The 19,028-nt window shown below is 42.9% G+C and overlaps 1 protein-coding gene across 4 annotated transcripts in view; it reads right to left on the bottom strand.

Moving 5' to 3' along the window:
* LOC124007949 (ankyrin-2-like) overlaps positions 1-19,028 on the bottom strand; it is a 280,314-nt gene that overhangs the window by 86,645 nt on the left and 174,641 nt on the right. For all 4 annotated transcript variants that reach the window (XM_046318844.1, XM_046318845.1, XM_046318846.1 and 1 more), the window contains exon 2: positions 8,488-8,589. In XM_046318844.1, the coding sequence (XP_046174800.1) occupies positions 8,488-8,589 (102 nt within the window). The remainder of the gene's footprint in view (positions 1-8,487; positions 8,590-19,028) is intronic.

Below are 19,028 nucleotides of genomic sequence, written 5' to 3'. Positions count from 1 at the left end.
AGGTTCACCTTCCAACAGGACTACAACCCTAAGCTCACAGCCAAGACTTAAACCGAATCGAACATCTCTGGAGACCTGAAAATAGCTGTGCAGCAACGCTCCCCATCCAACCTGACAGAACTTGAGAGTATCTGCAGAGAAGAATGGGAGAAACTCCCCAAATACAGGTGTGCCAAGCTTGTAGCCTCCAGGCTGTAATCGCTGCCAAAGGTGCATCAACAAGGTGCATCTGAATACTTATGTAAATGTAATATTTAAGTTTTTAATTTTTTATAAATTTGTAAACATTTCTAAAAACCTGTTTCTGCTTTTTCATTATGGGGTATTGTGTGTATATTGATGAGGGGGGGAAATAAGGCTGTAATGTAACAACAACAAAATGTGGAAAAAGTCAAAGGATCTGAATAATTTCCAAAGGCACTGTGTGTAAATGTATTTATCATTATTAATGTATTATTTTCTTATTTTATAAATTAGCAAACATTTCTAAATGCAAGCGTTGTTGAATTAGTAAAAGGTCAAATACACTGCATTGCAAACAGTCTAATGAATTCAGGGCTTGTGAAGTTATACTTAGGCTAAATATAAGCCTTCCGCAACCATACGACCCATTAATAATTCAATTATTTAATCAAAATAGTTTAACCTGCTTTTTTTCTCTCTCAATAATCACTGATCTGGCTTTCAAGTCTGTCTATGAAAATGTCATTTTGTCGTTACAAATGTAACTAGAACCATGCACATTCACTAATAATGACTAACTTCTTGTAGCAGGCACTATAGAATATGAACACACGTCTCCAACAATCTCTCAAACCCACGTGCTAGTGACTGGCAAGCTAATCTTTCTATTTCAGGTTTATATTTCAAGCCAGAGTTTGGTTAGAAAATCTTCTTCTCTACAACAGTAAAATAACGTCTCAATGGGCTTTGGTGTCCATATGATTGATTATGTTGGACCAAACCTCAAATGCATATAGCGTTTTGAAACCGCTTGTCAGAGAGGACTTCGTTGGCGTGAGAGGCAGGGGTAAGGGGCTGGTGTGTGTAAACCGTAGAGGAAGAGGCAAAGAGGTTTCACTCTCGCTAAAATCGGTCCAAAAATCAACCAAATGCGTTAATATGGGCTTATTTTGGACCTAAGCTTGTCGCCTGCCTTTGCTAGGGTGGAGACGTGCATCTCTTCATAATATACAGATCTCTGGTGTACATTTGGAGGTGCACACAGCACAGAAGGAGCGAAAGAGACGAGACCAAAAATAGAACACGAGAACAAGTGGAAATAAACGCTTCAAAAAAGGATGTAAAAAAAATACAAAACCTCGATTCTTGAGATACAGGCATTTGGAATATCGCGTTTCACGTTTCATATCTCCAGGCCTCCACGCATATGAGCTGCATACCAGCCGCTGATGCGCGCCTTTGGAACATCTCTACATTTTAAGAAAGTCTAATAAATCAATTTAATATACACCATCACAATAAAGCTTGATTTATTTTCGTCGGGTCTAAAGAAACATGATATGAAGAAAACGTATTTCAGAATAACAGAGTATGAGTTGGCTTACTGTATGACATCTGGCTATGCTCCATACCATAGGCTGTATGTGGGCTTGTTCATTTAGCTGACAACATATGCTTATAAATCCGGTGCCATTATTAGATATATGATTTTATAATAAAAAGAATAGGATTGAACTTATCTGAAAAAAAATAGAAAGGATATTTTTCCCATTCCCGGAGCGTGTACGCATATGAAGTGGCTATGTTGAGGTTAAAAGGGATCATTTGAAACGGATCCTATATGCTAGATTTACTTGGCAACTATAGGTTGTGAATGACACAAACTGTAGAACTTCTTCAAAACATATATTGGCTACATGATGCGGCTGTAGGCTAAGTCGCAAACTCAATGGGGAGGAACAGGGGCAGGGGAAAAACATGTCATCTGTATGCACTCGAATTTCCAACGGAGGCCGCGCGAACGCGGTCCGTTTTCCAATGACGCCTGGAAGGCCACTTTGGTTTTATAGTGGAACTGTGCTTAATATGAGCAGCTTAGAAATAAACATAGGAACACTTATTTTCACTCTACGCATCGACCACTGTTTGAGGAGAATGCTCAGATGATATTCCGCCCAAACTCCGTATACCATGGGCAATTCAACTCTGTTCCTGCAGCTACCGAGTGCTTCATTTGGGAAACCAAATGAAATCTGTTCGGGAACATCGATAGTAACATGTTTTCGCAACTAAACATATGTCACTAAACTGTTGACAGACAGCACGATCAAGTAAAGGAATAAGGGAGAGAGAGGAGGAGAGGGAAATGCATGGTGGTGAGATGTTTTGTATAGCTAAAAGTAATGTGCCACCCAATTAATTATAAAGAAAATCCCTATTACTAGGCTATTCAAAATCAAATACAAATGCACTATAATTGTAGGCTACCTGTAAGTCATCCTGCACAATCAATGAACCAACAGCATTGCCTAGGGCTCTCTCCCATCATGGATAGACATTTTGGAGCGTAGCATAAGGTAACCAGAATGTATAAGGTAACCAGAATGACTCGTGACTGCCGGTATGCTGGTAATATGGTCACCGCAACAGCCCTACACCCCATTCGTCCAGGTCCCTGTCACTGTGTGAAGGTCACTGTTCTACTGTTACATTCCAGGAGGAGAGGGGCAGCCGGACTGGCCATATGGAAGGAGAGGGGGAGGGAGGGGGGCATTGGAAAAGGGGAGGGGAGAGACCAGAGAGAATGTAGATATAGGAGGACTAGTGTGAAATAGGAAATCAGTGTTTGTGACAGTGGATCTGCATTGTTAGAAACATACTCTATCTGACATAGCAATCTGACTTGGTTTATGAAGCAGAACATCTATATGTTCTTGACATTATACAGTAGATCAGATCACTGCATCAAAGCACACGCATTCAGATGTGCTGCCAGATGTGAGAGAAATAGAAAGACAGAGACAGAGACAGAGTGTGTGTATACTGTATGTGAGCGAGAGAGAGAGGGTGGCTGGCCCCTCACCTTACCTATCTAGATTGCATTGGCTTTGTGAGGACAACTGTGTGTGCCTGTCTGTGTCTGTATGGTAGGGTTTAGACACATAGCCCAAACAACCGCTCACACACACCCCGTGGCCATGTGACTGTTGTTTATCAACTTGACCACCGTGTCCATGGTGGTTGTCAAGGCCGGATTATTTACATCCTAACAGTTGTCTGTGACCCACGGCAGGGTGCCGCCCCCCAGCCCCGCGATGCGGAACGTTAATGGGTTGGAGGAGGAACAGATAATGGTCATGCGCCTCCTAAATTAAGACCCACCAGCCTCTCAGGGGGAGAGGTATGCTCCAGAAATAGGGAATGTAATGGAAAACTACAGTTGAAATCTGGAGTTTACATACACCTTACAGGCTGACTACACCGCTCACGTCACGTGCACGAGCATTGCAAAATAAACGTAGAAATCTATGTTATTCAATTATTACACCCACACTGCTCGTGCGCGCCAACAAGAGTCTGTGTTGCAGACGCAGAGGGCGCTGCAAGTCCTGCCTCTCCTGCCTCTCCAATCTCCTCATTGGTTTATAGAAGCATGTACCCACGTGCCATCTCCTCATTGTTTATACCCACGTGGGTGACTGAAAGACGAACGAGGTCAGTTGCAATATATAAATATAAAGTCAAGAGAAGAAAAGGCCTGGAAGGAAGAGAGATGAATTAGAAAATAGAAACGATTCGGTTGACAGTTTTATGTGTGGATTATTTGGCGGAGTAGAGGACCTTGTGCATTTCAGGTAAAATCACAACTCGATGTTTATATCCCAGGACAAATGAGCTAGCAACAGCAAGCTAGCTAAATATGACAAATTAGCTAGCAAGTGCAAACTAACTAGCTAAATTGCCATACATGTTTAATGCTTTTCGACCTGCACCCAAATTAATATAATTGTTTCAGAGTTTGTTTTGATATTTTAACCTGCGTGTCGTGGGTCAGAAGTTTACATACACTCAATTAGTATTTGGTAGCATTGCCTTAAATTGTTTAACTAGAGTCAAACATTTTGGGTAGCCCACAATAAGTTGGGTGAATTTTGGGCCATTCCTCCTGACAGAGCTGGTGTAACTGAGTCAGGTTTGTAAGGCCTCCTTGCTCGCACATGCTTTTTCAGTTCTGCCCACAAATTTCCTTTAGGACTGAGGTCAGGGATTTGGCCACTCCAATACCTTAACTTTGCTATCCTTTAGTGATTTTGCCACAACTTTGGAATTATGCTTGGGGTCAATGTCCATTTGGAAGACCCATTTGCGACCAAGCTTTAACTTCCTGACTGATGTCTTAACTTCTTATGGCTGGGGGTATTGAGTAGCTTGGATGAATAAGTTGCCCAAACTAAACGGCCTGCTCCTAAGTCTCAGTTGCTAATATATGCATATATATGCAAATTTCCAAAACTGTCAAAATATTGTCTGTGAGTATAACAGAACTGATATTGCAGGCGAAACCCTGAGGAAAATCAAACCAGGAAGTGGCTTCTATTTTCAAAACTCCATGTTCCATAGCCTGCCTTTGCTCCATTTAAAGGGATATGAACCAGATTCATTTTCCTATCGCTTCCTCAAGGTGTCAACAGTCTCTAGACATAGTTTCAGGCTTTTATTTTGAAAAATGAGCGAGAACGATAACATCGCGTCATTGTATGGCCGGGTGCTAGTAGCGTTTTATATGTGTAACAGAGTTTGGGCAGCCATTGTCTCTGCCTCTCCTACTGATAAAGAAAGTTGCGGTTGATATATTATCGATTATATATTTTTAAAAACAACCTGAGTATTGATTATAAAAAACGTTTGACATGTTTCTGTGGACATTACGGAAACTATTTGGAATTTGTCTGCGTTGTCGTGACCACTCTTTCATGTGGATTTCTGAACGTGCCAAACAAATGGAGGTATTTTGGATATAAAAATAATCTTTATGGAACAAACAGAACATTTATTGTGTAACTGGGAGTCTCGTGAGTGAAAACATCCGAAGATCATCAAAGGTAACCGATTAATTTGATTGCTTTTCTGATTTTCGTGACCAAGCTACTTGATGCTAGTTGTACATAATGTTTTGTCGAGCGATCGATAAACTTACACAAACTCTTGGATTGCTTTCGCTGTAAAGCATATTTTCAAAATCTGACATGACAGGTGGATTAACAAAAGGCTAAGCTGTGTTTTCCTATATTGCACTTGTGATTTCATGAATGGCAGCCATAAGAACTTAAGATGTTGCTTCAATATATCCACATCATTTTCCTTTCTCATGACGCCATCTATTTTGTGTGCACCAGTCCCTCCTGCAGCAAAGCACCCCCACAACATGATGCTGCAACCCCCGTGCTTCACGGTTGGGATGGTGTTGTTCGGCTTGCTAGCCTCCTCCTTTTTCCTCCAAACAGAACGATGGGCATTATGGCTAAAGAGATTTTTTTTTTTCATCAGACCAGAGGACATTTCTCCAAAAAGGACGATCTTTGTCCCCATGTGCAGTTGCAAACTGTAGTCTGGCTTTTTTATGGCGGTTTTGGAGCAGTGGCTTCTTCCTTGCTGAGAGGCCTTTCAGGTTATGTCGATATAGGACTTGTTTTACTGTGGATATAGATACTTTTGTACCTGTTTCCTCCAACATCTTCACAAGGTCCTTTGCTGTTGTTCTGTGATTGATTTGCACTTTTCGCACCAAAGTACATTCATCTTTTCGCACCAAAGTACAGAACGCGTCTCCTTCCTGAGTCATATGATGGCTGCTTGGTCCCATGGTGTTTATACTAGCGTACTATCGCTTGTACAGATGAACGTGGTACCTTCAGGCGTTTGGAAATTTCCCCCAAGGGTGAACCAGACTTGTGGAGGTCTACAATTTATTTTCTGAGGTCCTGGCTGATTTATTTTGATTTTCCCACGATGTCAAGCAAGGAGACACTGAGTTTGAAAGTAGGCCTTGAAATACATCCACAGGTACACCTCCAATTGACTCAAATTATGTCAATTAGCCTATCAGAAGCTTCTAAAGCCATGACATCATTTTCTGGAAATTTTCAATCTGTTTAAAGGCACAGTCAACTTAGTGTATGTAAACTTCTGACCCACTGGAATTGTGATCCAGTGAATTATAAGTGAAATATTCAAATTATTTGTGTCATGCACAAAGTAGATGTCCTAACCAACTTGCCAAAACTATAGTTTGTTAACAAGACATTTGTGGAGTGGTTGAAAAATGAGTTTTAATGACTCCAACCTTAGTGTATGTAAACTTCCGACTTCAACTGTAGCTGGTATGACACTGGGATGATCAATAGCAGTAAATCTATGCAAATGTAATTTCTACAATGGGATATAGTAGACTTTGTCACATCCCACAGGTTTAATTAGGAATAGAGGCAGGATATTGAGAGAGAGAGAGAGAGAGAGAGAGAGAGAGAGAGAGAGAGAGAGAGAGAGAGAGAGAGAGAGAGAGAGAGAGAGAGAGAGAGAGAGAGAGAGAGAGAGAGAGAGAGAGAGAGAAATCTTATTCAAATCTGTTCATATAGACCCCCAGGAAGAATATGACACCTTTTTATATTGCATTTCCTGACAAGCGAGCACTTAGATATGGTCATCTTCACGTTTTCGTTAATTCATAGAATGTTTGGGAATTACATATAGTGAGGCATTTGTGAAAATTCTAGAGCAATATAGAGTGGGAAAGAGGCCATGCGTTTGGACAATTAATAGACACTGCAGGAAATAAAACCTAATAAAAACATCTGTCTTGTCCAAGACCGGAATCTATGAATGGGAATTTGCCTGCCTGCCCGCCCATTTGATTGATGCCAAATACATTTCATTGACAGCTAAGAGACTAACTGTGGATAACAGTCATTCAAGTTCAGCATAGCTAGCTAACTAGCAAAGCGATTCACATTTCTTGCTAGCTAACCAAATGACACCTGAATCTCTAGCCGTAGCCAGTGAAAACATATTTGAGTTCTTTACGATAGCCACATTAGCAGCTAATTATCATTTCATTTTTGGGGGGGTAAATACAAGCACATATATTGATAAAAGTCACCTTGTCCAAGAGAGATTTACACGGTTATCATGCCAGGGTAGGCCTATAGGAAACAAAGCCCTAATTGTAAGTGTTTCTACAATCCTCTATGATAAAAATGTATGACAAAAAAAAAAAAAAACGTTTGGAACCATTGCCTTGTTTGACTGCTGTGGTACTCTATCGCAAAATAAACATCAATCCCGTTCTACTTCACTGGGTGTCTCTCATATACACCAATGCAATAGAAGCGGGGTCTGGCCTACTTAGTTCATTGACTTTCATTTTCAACTACACTCCTCACCCTTACCTCTTCTCCTCTTGTTTTATCCCTCCTTCCATCTATATACTTAACATTCTGCTGATTTTACCTAAAGGAGACGCATTGGTGGATTCACGAGAGGTCAGAGTTATAGATTCAGAGTGACGGATTCAGATGTTATTGATTCATTGATTTTTCAATGTTAATATTGGTAGTATTTAAAATACACCATTTTGGTGTTGATCTTACTGACAGAAACATACAAGAAAACAAGACAAATCAAAACTTTGATTTAGCCTGTTTTCTTTATAAAGGGAAGCACATTGACATTCCGTGTCCTAGATTTGCTCAGTGAAAGCGATTGTCAGACATGGCCGTGTTACGTAAAAGTATTGCCTTGCAAAAGCGCCTGTTTAATAATGAACCCTGAATGACAGAGGATCTTTACTCCTAATGTAATCACGCTGACAGCCTCCTTCAAGATGACAATGATGGCATTTTAGAGAGAACGGCAAATACACAGCGCTCAAGGAGACTGGGCCCCTCCCTCTCTGAATCGGAGAACAATGTTAATTGTAGAGACTCGAGTGTAGTGATTAGGAATACAGCCAAACAGTCAAATGTTTTGTGTTTAATCACTAACAGGCCAACCCACACTGATCACATTGCGTGGTTACCATAGCTCCCAGAGATTAGTCATTTATTTGAAGTTACTTTTGCTATAGAGAGTTGAATCAATGTTATGTTTTGGTAGTACACATACGGTACAGTACAGTAAGCCTCATTCCTCCCAATGGACAGAGATAGAACGGCAACCCTCACACCGTAGACAGATTGCAATTAGGACTGATGATCAAAGGAGAGATCCCAAGAGCTAAATGAGTTATTGAACACAAGGTGTAAGATTGATCGCCTGGGTGACTGAGAGAGAGAACTGGCCACCATTTTGGCTCCACAGAGACCCACAGCCACAGAGACCCATGAACGGCACAATCAAGACAAAACAAATGACGTGTCCTGTGTACCGTAAATCGGGTTCTGAGTTATCACAAATCTTTTTCTTGTTATTCATGGCGCCCGTGTACACATGTGCGCATGCGTGTGTGCATGTCCACTAGTCTCTTACCTGATTACAGGTGCCTATGTCCACTCCCCCCTTCAGGTACTCCAGAACCTTGTCGATGTTCCCCGCCCTTGCCGCTCGTAAGAAGCTGGTGTTGCTGTCCGACTGGAGAAGAACAAACAGAATAAATACGTTAGAACAATGTTAGAACCCATTTCGAACAACGTTGGCCCAACGTAACCGCTGTTTTGAACTGCTTTGAAATAGGTCCGTTTTTATTACTTCTAGAATAGATTGAGTGACTGCTTAGCATACGGCACTCTACCACTTGTTTGAGTGGTGGGACACACTTTAATGCCAATTATGCCAACCTGCACAGGCAAAACAGCCCCTGAGACTCAAAGACAAAAACTAATTAGAAGTCCCTACGGAGCCTGGTGGCAGTGTCACTCATTTTCTGCAGTCATCAACACCTGCACTGAATCAGCATTTTCCAATCTGAGTGAAATAGTGTATAATGTTACACACAGGAATACAACTGAGGGAATGTCCTCTACTTTTGTTCACTGAGGCAGACTAAGCTGGAGACGGACCTAAACTTTCGATTGTAGCGGCAGTAAGTCAGCGTTTCCCCTCTCGTTCCCAAAACACACCCTGGCACACACATACAGACACAGAACTGCAGAACCACAGCTTCCTCTCTCCTCTGTGAGTAGGGGGTAGAATGTACTCCCTAAAGTAGTCCTGCTCCCTGACAACCAGCCTGTGCTGGTAACGGGGAACCTGATTGAAGTAGTGTTCTTGCTAGCAAGGCTAGCTATCTCCCAGAGACACTCAGCGAGGGCGACAGAGCCAGAGATAGTTCCAGCACGCAGCGCAGCACAGCTCAGCCCAAACCCAGACCGAGGATATGCCCACTCCTCTGACCCAATCTGTCACTCATTCACTTACACTGCAGTACAGAGACTCCGGACCCAGTTAATACATACTCTGGACTGTAACACAAACTCTGAGCTTGTTCATGGTTTAAAACACACTCAGATCTGTAAATGTGGGGAGTACTTTACACTGTATGATGAGAGGGCCGATAAGAAAAGGACCGTGAGAGAAACTCCACGACTATGACTGACTGTGTCTGATGTACAGTCAGCCATAGCCTATGTTATACCGAACTGCATAAGTGAATGCATACGTATGAAGAATTACCGTGCCCCCAGTTACTGACCAATGCTTTACAACGTATCTAAGGGCAGTAATGAGAGACACGTTGTGATGATTTGTCCTGGTTTAACCTGCAGCAGCGGTTCTGTGTGTGGATGCTGCAGAGAACTGCACTGCATCATTCAGACCGGACACAACAATACGCAGCACAACCAAACAGGAGCGAAATCGTGAGACTAAGAAGCAGGATGGCGAGTTGAGCTCTGTGAGTGAATACATATACATATACATATATATATATACACTGCTCAAAAAAATAAAGGGAACACTTAAACAACACAATGTAACTCCAAGTCAATCACACTTCGGTGAAATCAAACTGTTCACTTAGGAAGCAACACTGATTGACAATAAATTTCACATGCTGTTGTGCAAATGGAATAGACAACAGGTGGAAATTATAGGCAATTAGCAAGACACCCCCAATAAACGAGTGGTTCTGCAGGTGGTGACCACAGACCGCTTCTCAGTTCCTATGCTTCCTGGCTGATGTTCTGGTCACTTTTGAATGCTGGCGGTGCTTTTCACTCTAGTGGTAGCATGAGACGGAGTCTACAACCCACACAAGTGGCTCAGGTAGTGCAGCTCATCCAGGATGGCACATCAATGTGAGCTGTGGCAAGAAGGTTTGCTGTGTCTGTCAGCGTAGTGTCCAGAGCATGGAGGCGCTACCAGGAGACAGGCCAGTACATCAGGAGACGTGGAAGATGCCGTAGGAGGGCAACAACTCAGCAGCAGGACCGCTAATTCCGCCTTTGTGCAAGGAGGAGCAGGAGGAGCACTGCCAGAGCCCTGCAAAATGACCTCCAGCAGGCCACAAATGTGCATGTGTCTGCTCAAACGGTCAGAAACAGACTCCATGAGGGTGGTATGAGGGCTTGACGTCCACAGGTGGGTGTTTACAGCCCAACACCGTGCAGGACGTTTGACATTTGCCAGAGAACACCGAGATTGGCAAATTCGCCACTGGCACCCTGTGCTCTTCACAGATGAAAGCAGGTTCACACTGAGCACATGTGACAGACGTGACAGAGTCTGGAGACGCCGTGGAGAACGTTCTGCTGCCTGCAACATCTTCCAGCATGACCGGTTTGGCGGTGGGTCAGTCATGGTGTGGGGTGCCATTTCTTTGGGGGGCCGCACAGCCCTCCATGTGCTCGCCAGTTGCCTGACTGCTATTAGGTACCGAGATGAGATCCTCAGACCCCTTGTGAGACCATATGCTGGTGTGGTTGGCCCTGGGTTCCTCCTAATGCAAGACAATGCTAGACCTCATGTGGCTGGAGTGTGTCAGCAGTTCCTGCAAGAGGTAGGCATTGATGCTATGGACTGGCCCGCCCCTTCCCCAGACCTGAATCCAATTGAGCACATCTGGGACATCATGTCTCGCTCCATCCACCAACGACTGCACCACAGACTGTCCAGAAGTTGGCGGATGCTTTAGTCCAGGTCTGGGAGGAGATCCATCAGGAGACCATCCGCCACCTCATCAGGAGCATGCCCAGGAGTTGTAGGGAGGTCATACAGGCACGTGGAGGCCACACACACTACTGAGCCTCATTTTGACTTGTTTTAAGGACATTACATCAAAGTTGGATCAGCCTGTAGTGTGGTTTTCTCCAAATCCAGACCTCCATGGGTTGATAAATTTGATTAATTTTTGTGTGATTTTGTTGTCAGCACATTCAACTATGTAAAGAAAAAAGTATTTAATAAGAATATTTCATTCATTCAGATCTAGCATGTACTATTTTAGTGTTCCCTTTATTTTTTTGAGCAGTGTATATGACAGTTCTAGTCAAAGGTTTGGACACACCTACTCATTCAAGGGTTTTTCTTCACTTTTACTATTTTCTACATTGTAGAATAAGAGTGAAGACTTCAAAACTATGAAATAACACAAATGGAATCTTGTAGTAAGCAAAAAAAGTGTTAAACAAATCAAAATATATTTTATATTTGAGATTCTTCAAACAAGCCACGTTTTGCCTTGATGAAAGGTTTGCACACTCTTGGTACTCCCTCAACCAGCTTCACCTGGAATGCTTTTCCTACAGTCTTGAAGGAGTTCCCACATATGCTGGGCACTTGTTGGCTGCTTTTCCTTCAGTCTACGGTCCAACTCATCCTAAATCATTAATGGGGTTGAGGTCTGGTGATTGTGGAGGCCAGGTCATCTGATGAAGCACTGCATTACTCGCCATCTTGGTCAAATAGCCCTTACACAGCCTGGATGTGTGTTTTTGGTCATTGTCCTGTTGAAAACCAAATGATAGTCCCATAAGTGCAAACCAGATGTGATGGCGTATCACTCCAGAATGCTGTGGTAGCCATGCTGGTTAAGTGTACCTTGAATTCTAAATAAATCACTGACATTGTCACCAGCAAAGCACCCACACACCATCACACCTCTTCCTCCATACTTCATGGTGAGAACCACACATGCGGAGATCATTCATTCACCTACTCTGTGTCTCACGAAGACAAGGCAATTGGAACCAAAAATCTCACATTTTGATTCATCAGACCAAAGGACAGATTTCCACTGGTCTGATGTCCATTGCTTGTGTTTCTTGACACAAGCAAGTCTCTTCTTCTTATTGGTGTCCTTTAGTAGTGGTTTCTTTGCAGCAATTCGACCACGAAGGCCTGATTCATGCAGTCTCCTCCTAACAGTTGATGTTTAGATGTGTCTGTGAGATGTGTCTGTTACACAGATGTGTCTGTTACTGCATTTATTTGGGCTGCAATTTCTGAGGCTGGTAACTCTAATGAACTCATCATCTTCAGCAGAGGTAACTCTGTGTCTTCCTTTCCTGTGGCAGTCCTCATGAGAGACAGTTTCATCATAGCACTTGATGGTTTTTGCGACTGCACTTTAAATTTTCCGTATTCATGTCCTAAAGCCACCTTCATGTCCTAAAGTAATAATGGACTGTCGTTTCTCTTTGCTTATTTGTGCTGCACTTAATATGGACTTTGTCTTTTACCAAATAGGCCTATCTTCTGTATACCACCCTACCTTGTCACAACACAACTGATTGGCTCAAACGAAATTCCACAAATTAACTTTTAACAAGGCACACCTGTTAATTGAAATGCATTCCGGGTGACTACCTCATGAAGCTGGTTGACAGAATGCCAAGAGTGTGCATAGCTGTCATCAAGGCAAAGGGTGGCTACTTTGAAGAATCTCAAATATAAAAATCTATATTTTGATTTAACACTTTTTTGGTTACTACATGATTCCATATGTGTTATTTCATAGTTTTGATGTCTTCACTATCATTCTACAATGTAGAAAATAGTTTTAAAAAATGAGGAAAAAATCCCTGGAAGGAGTAGATGTGGCCAAACATTTGACTGGTACTGTATATAGTGATACAAGCCGACTGCACTGTCTGTAAGTGTGTCTCACACCTCCAATGAGACTGATACCTTATCCCAGACTGAGGGAGAGGGGGGGGGGGGTCTCCTGAGATCTCCTGGAGACGTGCTCAGATGATTTCTCTAGGGAGGGATATCTCTGCTCTATATATCTGACAGAAGGAGAGGTCCAGAGGAACAGCCTGTGGGTTGTCCAGCCAGCCCACAGGGGTAGGATGGTATTGTTACACCAACCAAATTCCCTTTAATATCAAACCTCTGCACCTTGCATGTTAAAGAGCAGCATTTACAGCTCACCTAAGGGAACCACTTCAACATGTAAGAAGTTAATGAGTAGCAGCCATTTTGTTTTTATGAATCATATTACCATTTCTTGCTGAATAATGTTTCTCACTGTCTCTCTGTACAAACCACATATGGATATCAGAGAAGGGACGTGTGGTCATCTCAAAGCCGCAATAGTGTGCCCGTGTACACAGACTGGAAGACAGTGTCAGAATTCTACTCAGCTACATTATACAATGGTACCATTAGGCCCACAGGACAGAGGAGTAGAAAATACAGATCAAATCCCCAGTCAGATTCCTAGCTGCCGAGTCACATTATGCAAAGGCAGAGAGGGTGGAGAGATGAGAATGAATTAAGAAAAGAGAGGGTTTTATGGCTTTGCGGGTGAATGAACACTCCTACGTGGAGTCGTGATATTAAGGAGAGGTAGAGAGTAGAGAGTAGAGAGAGAGAGAGAGAGAGAGAGAGAGAGAGAGAGAGAGAGAGAGAGAGAGAGAGAGAGAGAGAGAGAGAGAGAGAGAGAGAGAGAGAGATTGGAAAAACAGAGAGTGGGAAGGAGGTAACTTAATCAGATATGAAGGTCTTTGGTATAAATGTGTTCATTCAAAAGCCATTCTTTACAGAGACAAAATGAACACTTCTTACTGTGTTACCCTTCATTAATAAATCAAGCACAGCAGGTTCATACAGGAAACACGAGTGTCGTATCAGCTGATATTGCCTCCAATTAGATTCATCACACTACCTTAATATGGAGGTATATTAGTCGACCAGGTTGCACACACATTCTTTGATGGTCCTTGCTATCCGGAATCCTGGAGACGTCCAACTCTGACGTCACCCCAATTGAAGTTGACATTTAAAAATGGGTTACGGTATGGGTTACGTTTAGGGTAGGGGCATCCCAAGGATGCTGGTTAAGTATGCCTTGAATTTTAAATAAATCACTGACAGTGTCACCTGCAAAGCACCCCCACACCATCACACCTCCTCCTCCATGCTTCACGGTGGGAACCACACATGCGGAGATCATCCGTTCACCTACTCTGTGTCTCACAAAGACTCGGTGGTTGGAACCAAAAATCTCACATTTGGACTCATCAGACCAAAGGACAGATTTATAACAGTCTAATTGCTTGTGTTTCTTGGCCCAAGCAAGTCTCTGCTTCTTATTGGTGTTCATTTGTAGTGGTTTCTTTACAGCAATTTGACCTGATTCAAGGCCTGATTCACGCAGTCTCCTCTGAACAGTTGATGTTGAGATGTTTCTGTTACATAAAATCAGTGAAGCATATTTTTGGGCTGCAATTTCTGAAGCTGGTAACTCTAATGAACTTAACTTCTGCAGCAGAGGTAACTCTGGGTCTTCCTTTCCTGTGGCTGTCCTCATGAGAGGCAGTTTCATCATAGCGCTTGATGGTTTTTGCGACTGCACTTGAAGAAACTTTCAAGGTTCTTGAAATGTTCCGGATTGACTGACCTTCATGTCTTAAAGTTATGATGGACTGTTGTTTCTCTTTGCTTATTTGAGCTGTTCTTGCCATAATATGGACTTTGTCTTTTACCAAATAGGCCTATCTTCTGTATACCACCCCTACCTTGTCACAACACAACTGATTGGTTCAAACGCATTAAGAAGGAATTATATTCAACAAATTAACTTTTAACAAGGCACACCTGTTACTTGAAATGCATTCCAGGTGACTACCTCATGAAGCTGGTGGAGAGAATGCCAAGAGTGTGCAAAGCTGTCATCAAGGCAAAGGTTGGCTACTTTAAAGAATCTCAAATATAAAATATATATTGATTTATCTAACCCTTTTTTGGTTACTGCATGATTTCATGTGTGTTATTTCATAGTTTTGAAGTCTTCCCTGTTATTCTACAATGTAGAAAATAGTACTCCATTGTGTCCTCCTCCCAGAGCGCCAAGAACCTTGGCGTGATCCTGGACAACACCCTGTCGTTCTCAACCAACATCAAGGCGGTGGCCCGTTCCTGTAGGTTCATGCTCTACAACATCCGCAGAGTACGACCCTGCCTCACACAGGAAGCGGCGCAGGTCCTAATCCAGGCACTTGTCATCTCCCGTCTGGATTACTGCAACTCGCTGTTGGCTGGGCTCCCTGCCTGTGCCATTAAACCCCTTCAACTCATCCAGAATGCCGCAGCCCGTCTGGTGTTCAACCTTCCCAAGTTCTCTCACGTCACCCCGCTCCTCCGTTCTCTCCACTGGCTTCCAGTTGAAGCTCGCATCCGCTACAAGACCATGGTGCTTGCCTACGGAGCTGTGAGGGGAACGGCACCTCAGTACCTTCAGGCTCTGATCAGGCCCTACACCCAAACAAGGGCACTGCGTTCATCCACCTCTGGCCTGCTCGCCTCCCTACCACTGAGGAAGTACAGCTCCCGCTCAGCCCAGTCAAAACTGTTCGCTGCCCTGGCCCCCCAATGGTGGAACAAACTCCCTCACGACGCCAGGACAGCGGAGTCAATCACCACCTTCCGGAGACACCTGAAACCCCACCTCTTTAAGGAATACCTAGGATAGGATAAGTAATCCCTCTCACCCCCCCCTTAAGTTTTAGATGCACTATTGTAAAGTGACTGTTCCACTGGATGTCATAAGGTGAATGCACCAATTTGTAAGTCGCTCTGGATAAGAGTGTCTGCTAAATGACTTAAATGTAAATGTAAATGTAGTACAAATAAAGAAAAACTCTAGTTGTGGTCAAACCTTTGACTGGTCCTGTATATCACTGGGAATTTCAACCGAACCCGTGAAGCGTGACATCACATTACTGACCATGTCATTTCAGCTTCAAACGCCTCCCTAAACTGAGATTGCATAAAACAATAATTTACACAGAGTAGAATGTGTGTGGAGAATTTACATTATAAATAAAGTAAATATTGTATCCCATGACGACCGTCCAACGACCAATGCTGTTGGAAACATGCCCGGCCCTCCCAGTTACCATGGAGACAAGCGGCCCTGCCTCTCTTGGTAACCATGACAACAGTTTTTTTTCTCTCTCTCTATTTCTCTCTCTGGGGTGCGGTGGAACCTAAGAGTTCACACAGCTCATATTAACTACTTTATTTTACCATAAGAGCCATTTTTCAGACTTGTAATGTGGCAAACTCACTCAACATTACACCAGTGCTGATAGGGGAAGTACAGGCTTGTAACACACTCAGCAACCTCATGTGTGATACAGATGTACCTAGGCACTAACCTAACCTGGTCCCCTCTACCAAAGATAGAACATCTCAGCCGTGTGTGTGGGTCACCGCACTGCCCTAAGCCACAACCACCACAGCCTAGCGTGATTAAGTTGTCGCCCTTAAAAAACCCTCCTAACATGCATCACGTGCTCCACAGGCTCTTACAGGAACATTATCATTCTCACACATACACAGAAACACACACACCACACACACGCACGCATGCACACACATACACAAACACGCACACACACTGTGACACGCGCTTATTCACAGATAAGGCAACTGTACCCTTGTCTTTTGCTGGTGTACAAAATCCCACACTCCAATGGAAGAACACCTTCTATTCTTGGACATCATGACAGCCTATCATATCAACAGACAACAGTGTTTACTGGGTATCTGTTGTACACAGCAACCATGTCACACCACTGGTACCTAGGACTAAGAGACGGGCGTCAATGTTAACATTTCCTTAATTAACGCCAGGTTCACCAACTGTGTGTGTGTGTGTGTGTGTGTGTGTGTGTGTGTGTGTGTGTGTGTGTGTGTGTGTGTGTGTGTGTGTGTGTGTGTGTGTGTGTGTGTGTGTGTGTGTGTGTGTGTGTGTGTGTGTGTGTGTGTGTGTGTGTGTGTGTGTGTGTGTGTGTGTGTGCCTTGTGTGTGTGTGTGCCTTGTGTGTGTGTGTGCCTTGTGTGTGTTCGTGTGGGCATGCATGTGTGTGTGTATTTTACATTAAACCCTCATTTGGGCTGCCTGGCATGCACAGCCACTATCTGCGCAGACATACTGTAATTACAGTATGTGATGTTTACTATGTCATCACATTCAAGTGGACTGCAGTATCCATGGAACCTTGATCGTTACCACCACATACCCCGAGTTCAGCTTTTAATACCCTATGAATATTATGATTAAATGACTAAACAATATTCTCATTTTAAATGGAACTGTAACTAAGTAAATTATACTCTGTTTTATTATATCTGATTAACAATATGAGTTCATAAGATGGGATTGTGTGACACGGACAAAGAGAAATTAAATATAACGAACACCATTCCAAACTAGTCTGGAGAGGAGTGGGTTAAGTAAGCAGATAGGGTCGTTAACCTATGGTTGAACCGACAAAACTTAGCTCTGGGGTGTTTTAGATAAGGCAGTGAGTGCATTCCTAGGTTTTCTGTTAATTAGAACTGTCAGCTAAGTGGTGATCGATAATGGTGAGGGGTCAAAAGTTAATTCAGTTATGTTGTGTGACCTGTGAGTGTGTTAGTGAGTTGGAATGAACTTTTAAACTCACTTAATTCTAGGTCGGGAGGAGTGGATTCATTCTAGAAGCAATGAAATTACGTCATGTTATTGTATATGAACTGTTGCTCATGGTAACGTGGCAGCGCGCTCCGAAAATAAATTATGTTACCTATTATTGATAAGACTGGTCTCCATCTATTTTATGCAAACAAGAATCTTACAAATTCTCATAAAATAGATGAATGGAACTAAATTAATGAAAATATATTGGAATAATTAAATTACAGTAACAGAAACCATCGGACTTCATCACACATGAGGCTTCCAAATGGAATTCTATCGAACCTCATTCGACTCAATGAAAAACAAGGAAACATTCAATAGGAAGCTGTACATTATGATAACATCAACTCACCACATATTCAAAGGCTTCAAGATCAAGGTGACATAATGGAAGCATGCGGTTTGATGTATTGGCTAGGATCTCCTGTCTTCTGTAATTGTTTATGCATGCTGTGAGATGTTACCACCTCGTGATTGGTTCATCCTGGGAGCCCCCCTCATTAGCAATCAGTGTCATCAACATCAGCTGGGCCCAACATTTCTGGGCCAATGCCAAAACAGGATATAGCTGGCCGCCAGAGCATCCTGGCCAACCACGGCTCTCCCTGAGGACTCATTCGCATATAGTAAATCAGCACTAGGCCCAGCTTCGTTAGGGACACTAAATTTAGACCTACTCTAAATTCACCAGCAGAGGCTAATGCTTTCACTGAGGCATGACAGATTGAGGCAAGATAGTGTGTGTTGCTGACCGAGAACACCATAAAAAACATTGTAGGTGAGGGTAAACAACATACAATATTTTATTGAGAGCACAAGGATGCTGTATTATCCTTGCAGGGATAACAAAGCCTTGCTATACGCCACTGAAGGATAACTTATAAACCACATCTTCTGATTTAAAATGTTACATTGCTAGCTATTTCAAGGCTAAAACACTTTGTACAGACGGTGTGAAAAGCAGGAAAAAAACATCACAATGTGTACTAGAGATTCCACAGTCCACTTAGTGACAAAGAGCACGAGAGCTAACTATCAAGGGGGTGGAAAGGTCAGGGGTCAAGTTGAAGGCATAGGTCGTGTCCCCCTGCGCAGACGTTGCATGCATCAACCAATGGTTGTGTGCCATGTCATCAACTGTGCCGTCGGGCACCAGATTGCTA

This window comes from Oncorhynchus gorbuscha, linkage group LG21, assembly GCF_021184085.1.
Source record: "Oncorhynchus gorbuscha isolate QuinsamMale2020 ecotype Even-year linkage group LG21, OgorEven_v1.0, whole genome shotgun sequence".
Taxonomy (NCBI): domain Eukaryota; kingdom Metazoa; phylum Chordata; class Actinopteri; order Salmoniformes; family Salmonidae; genus Oncorhynchus; species Oncorhynchus gorbuscha.
Note: the sequence above shows the minus strand (reverse complement) of the source record. Positions and strands in the feature narration are given on the sequence as shown.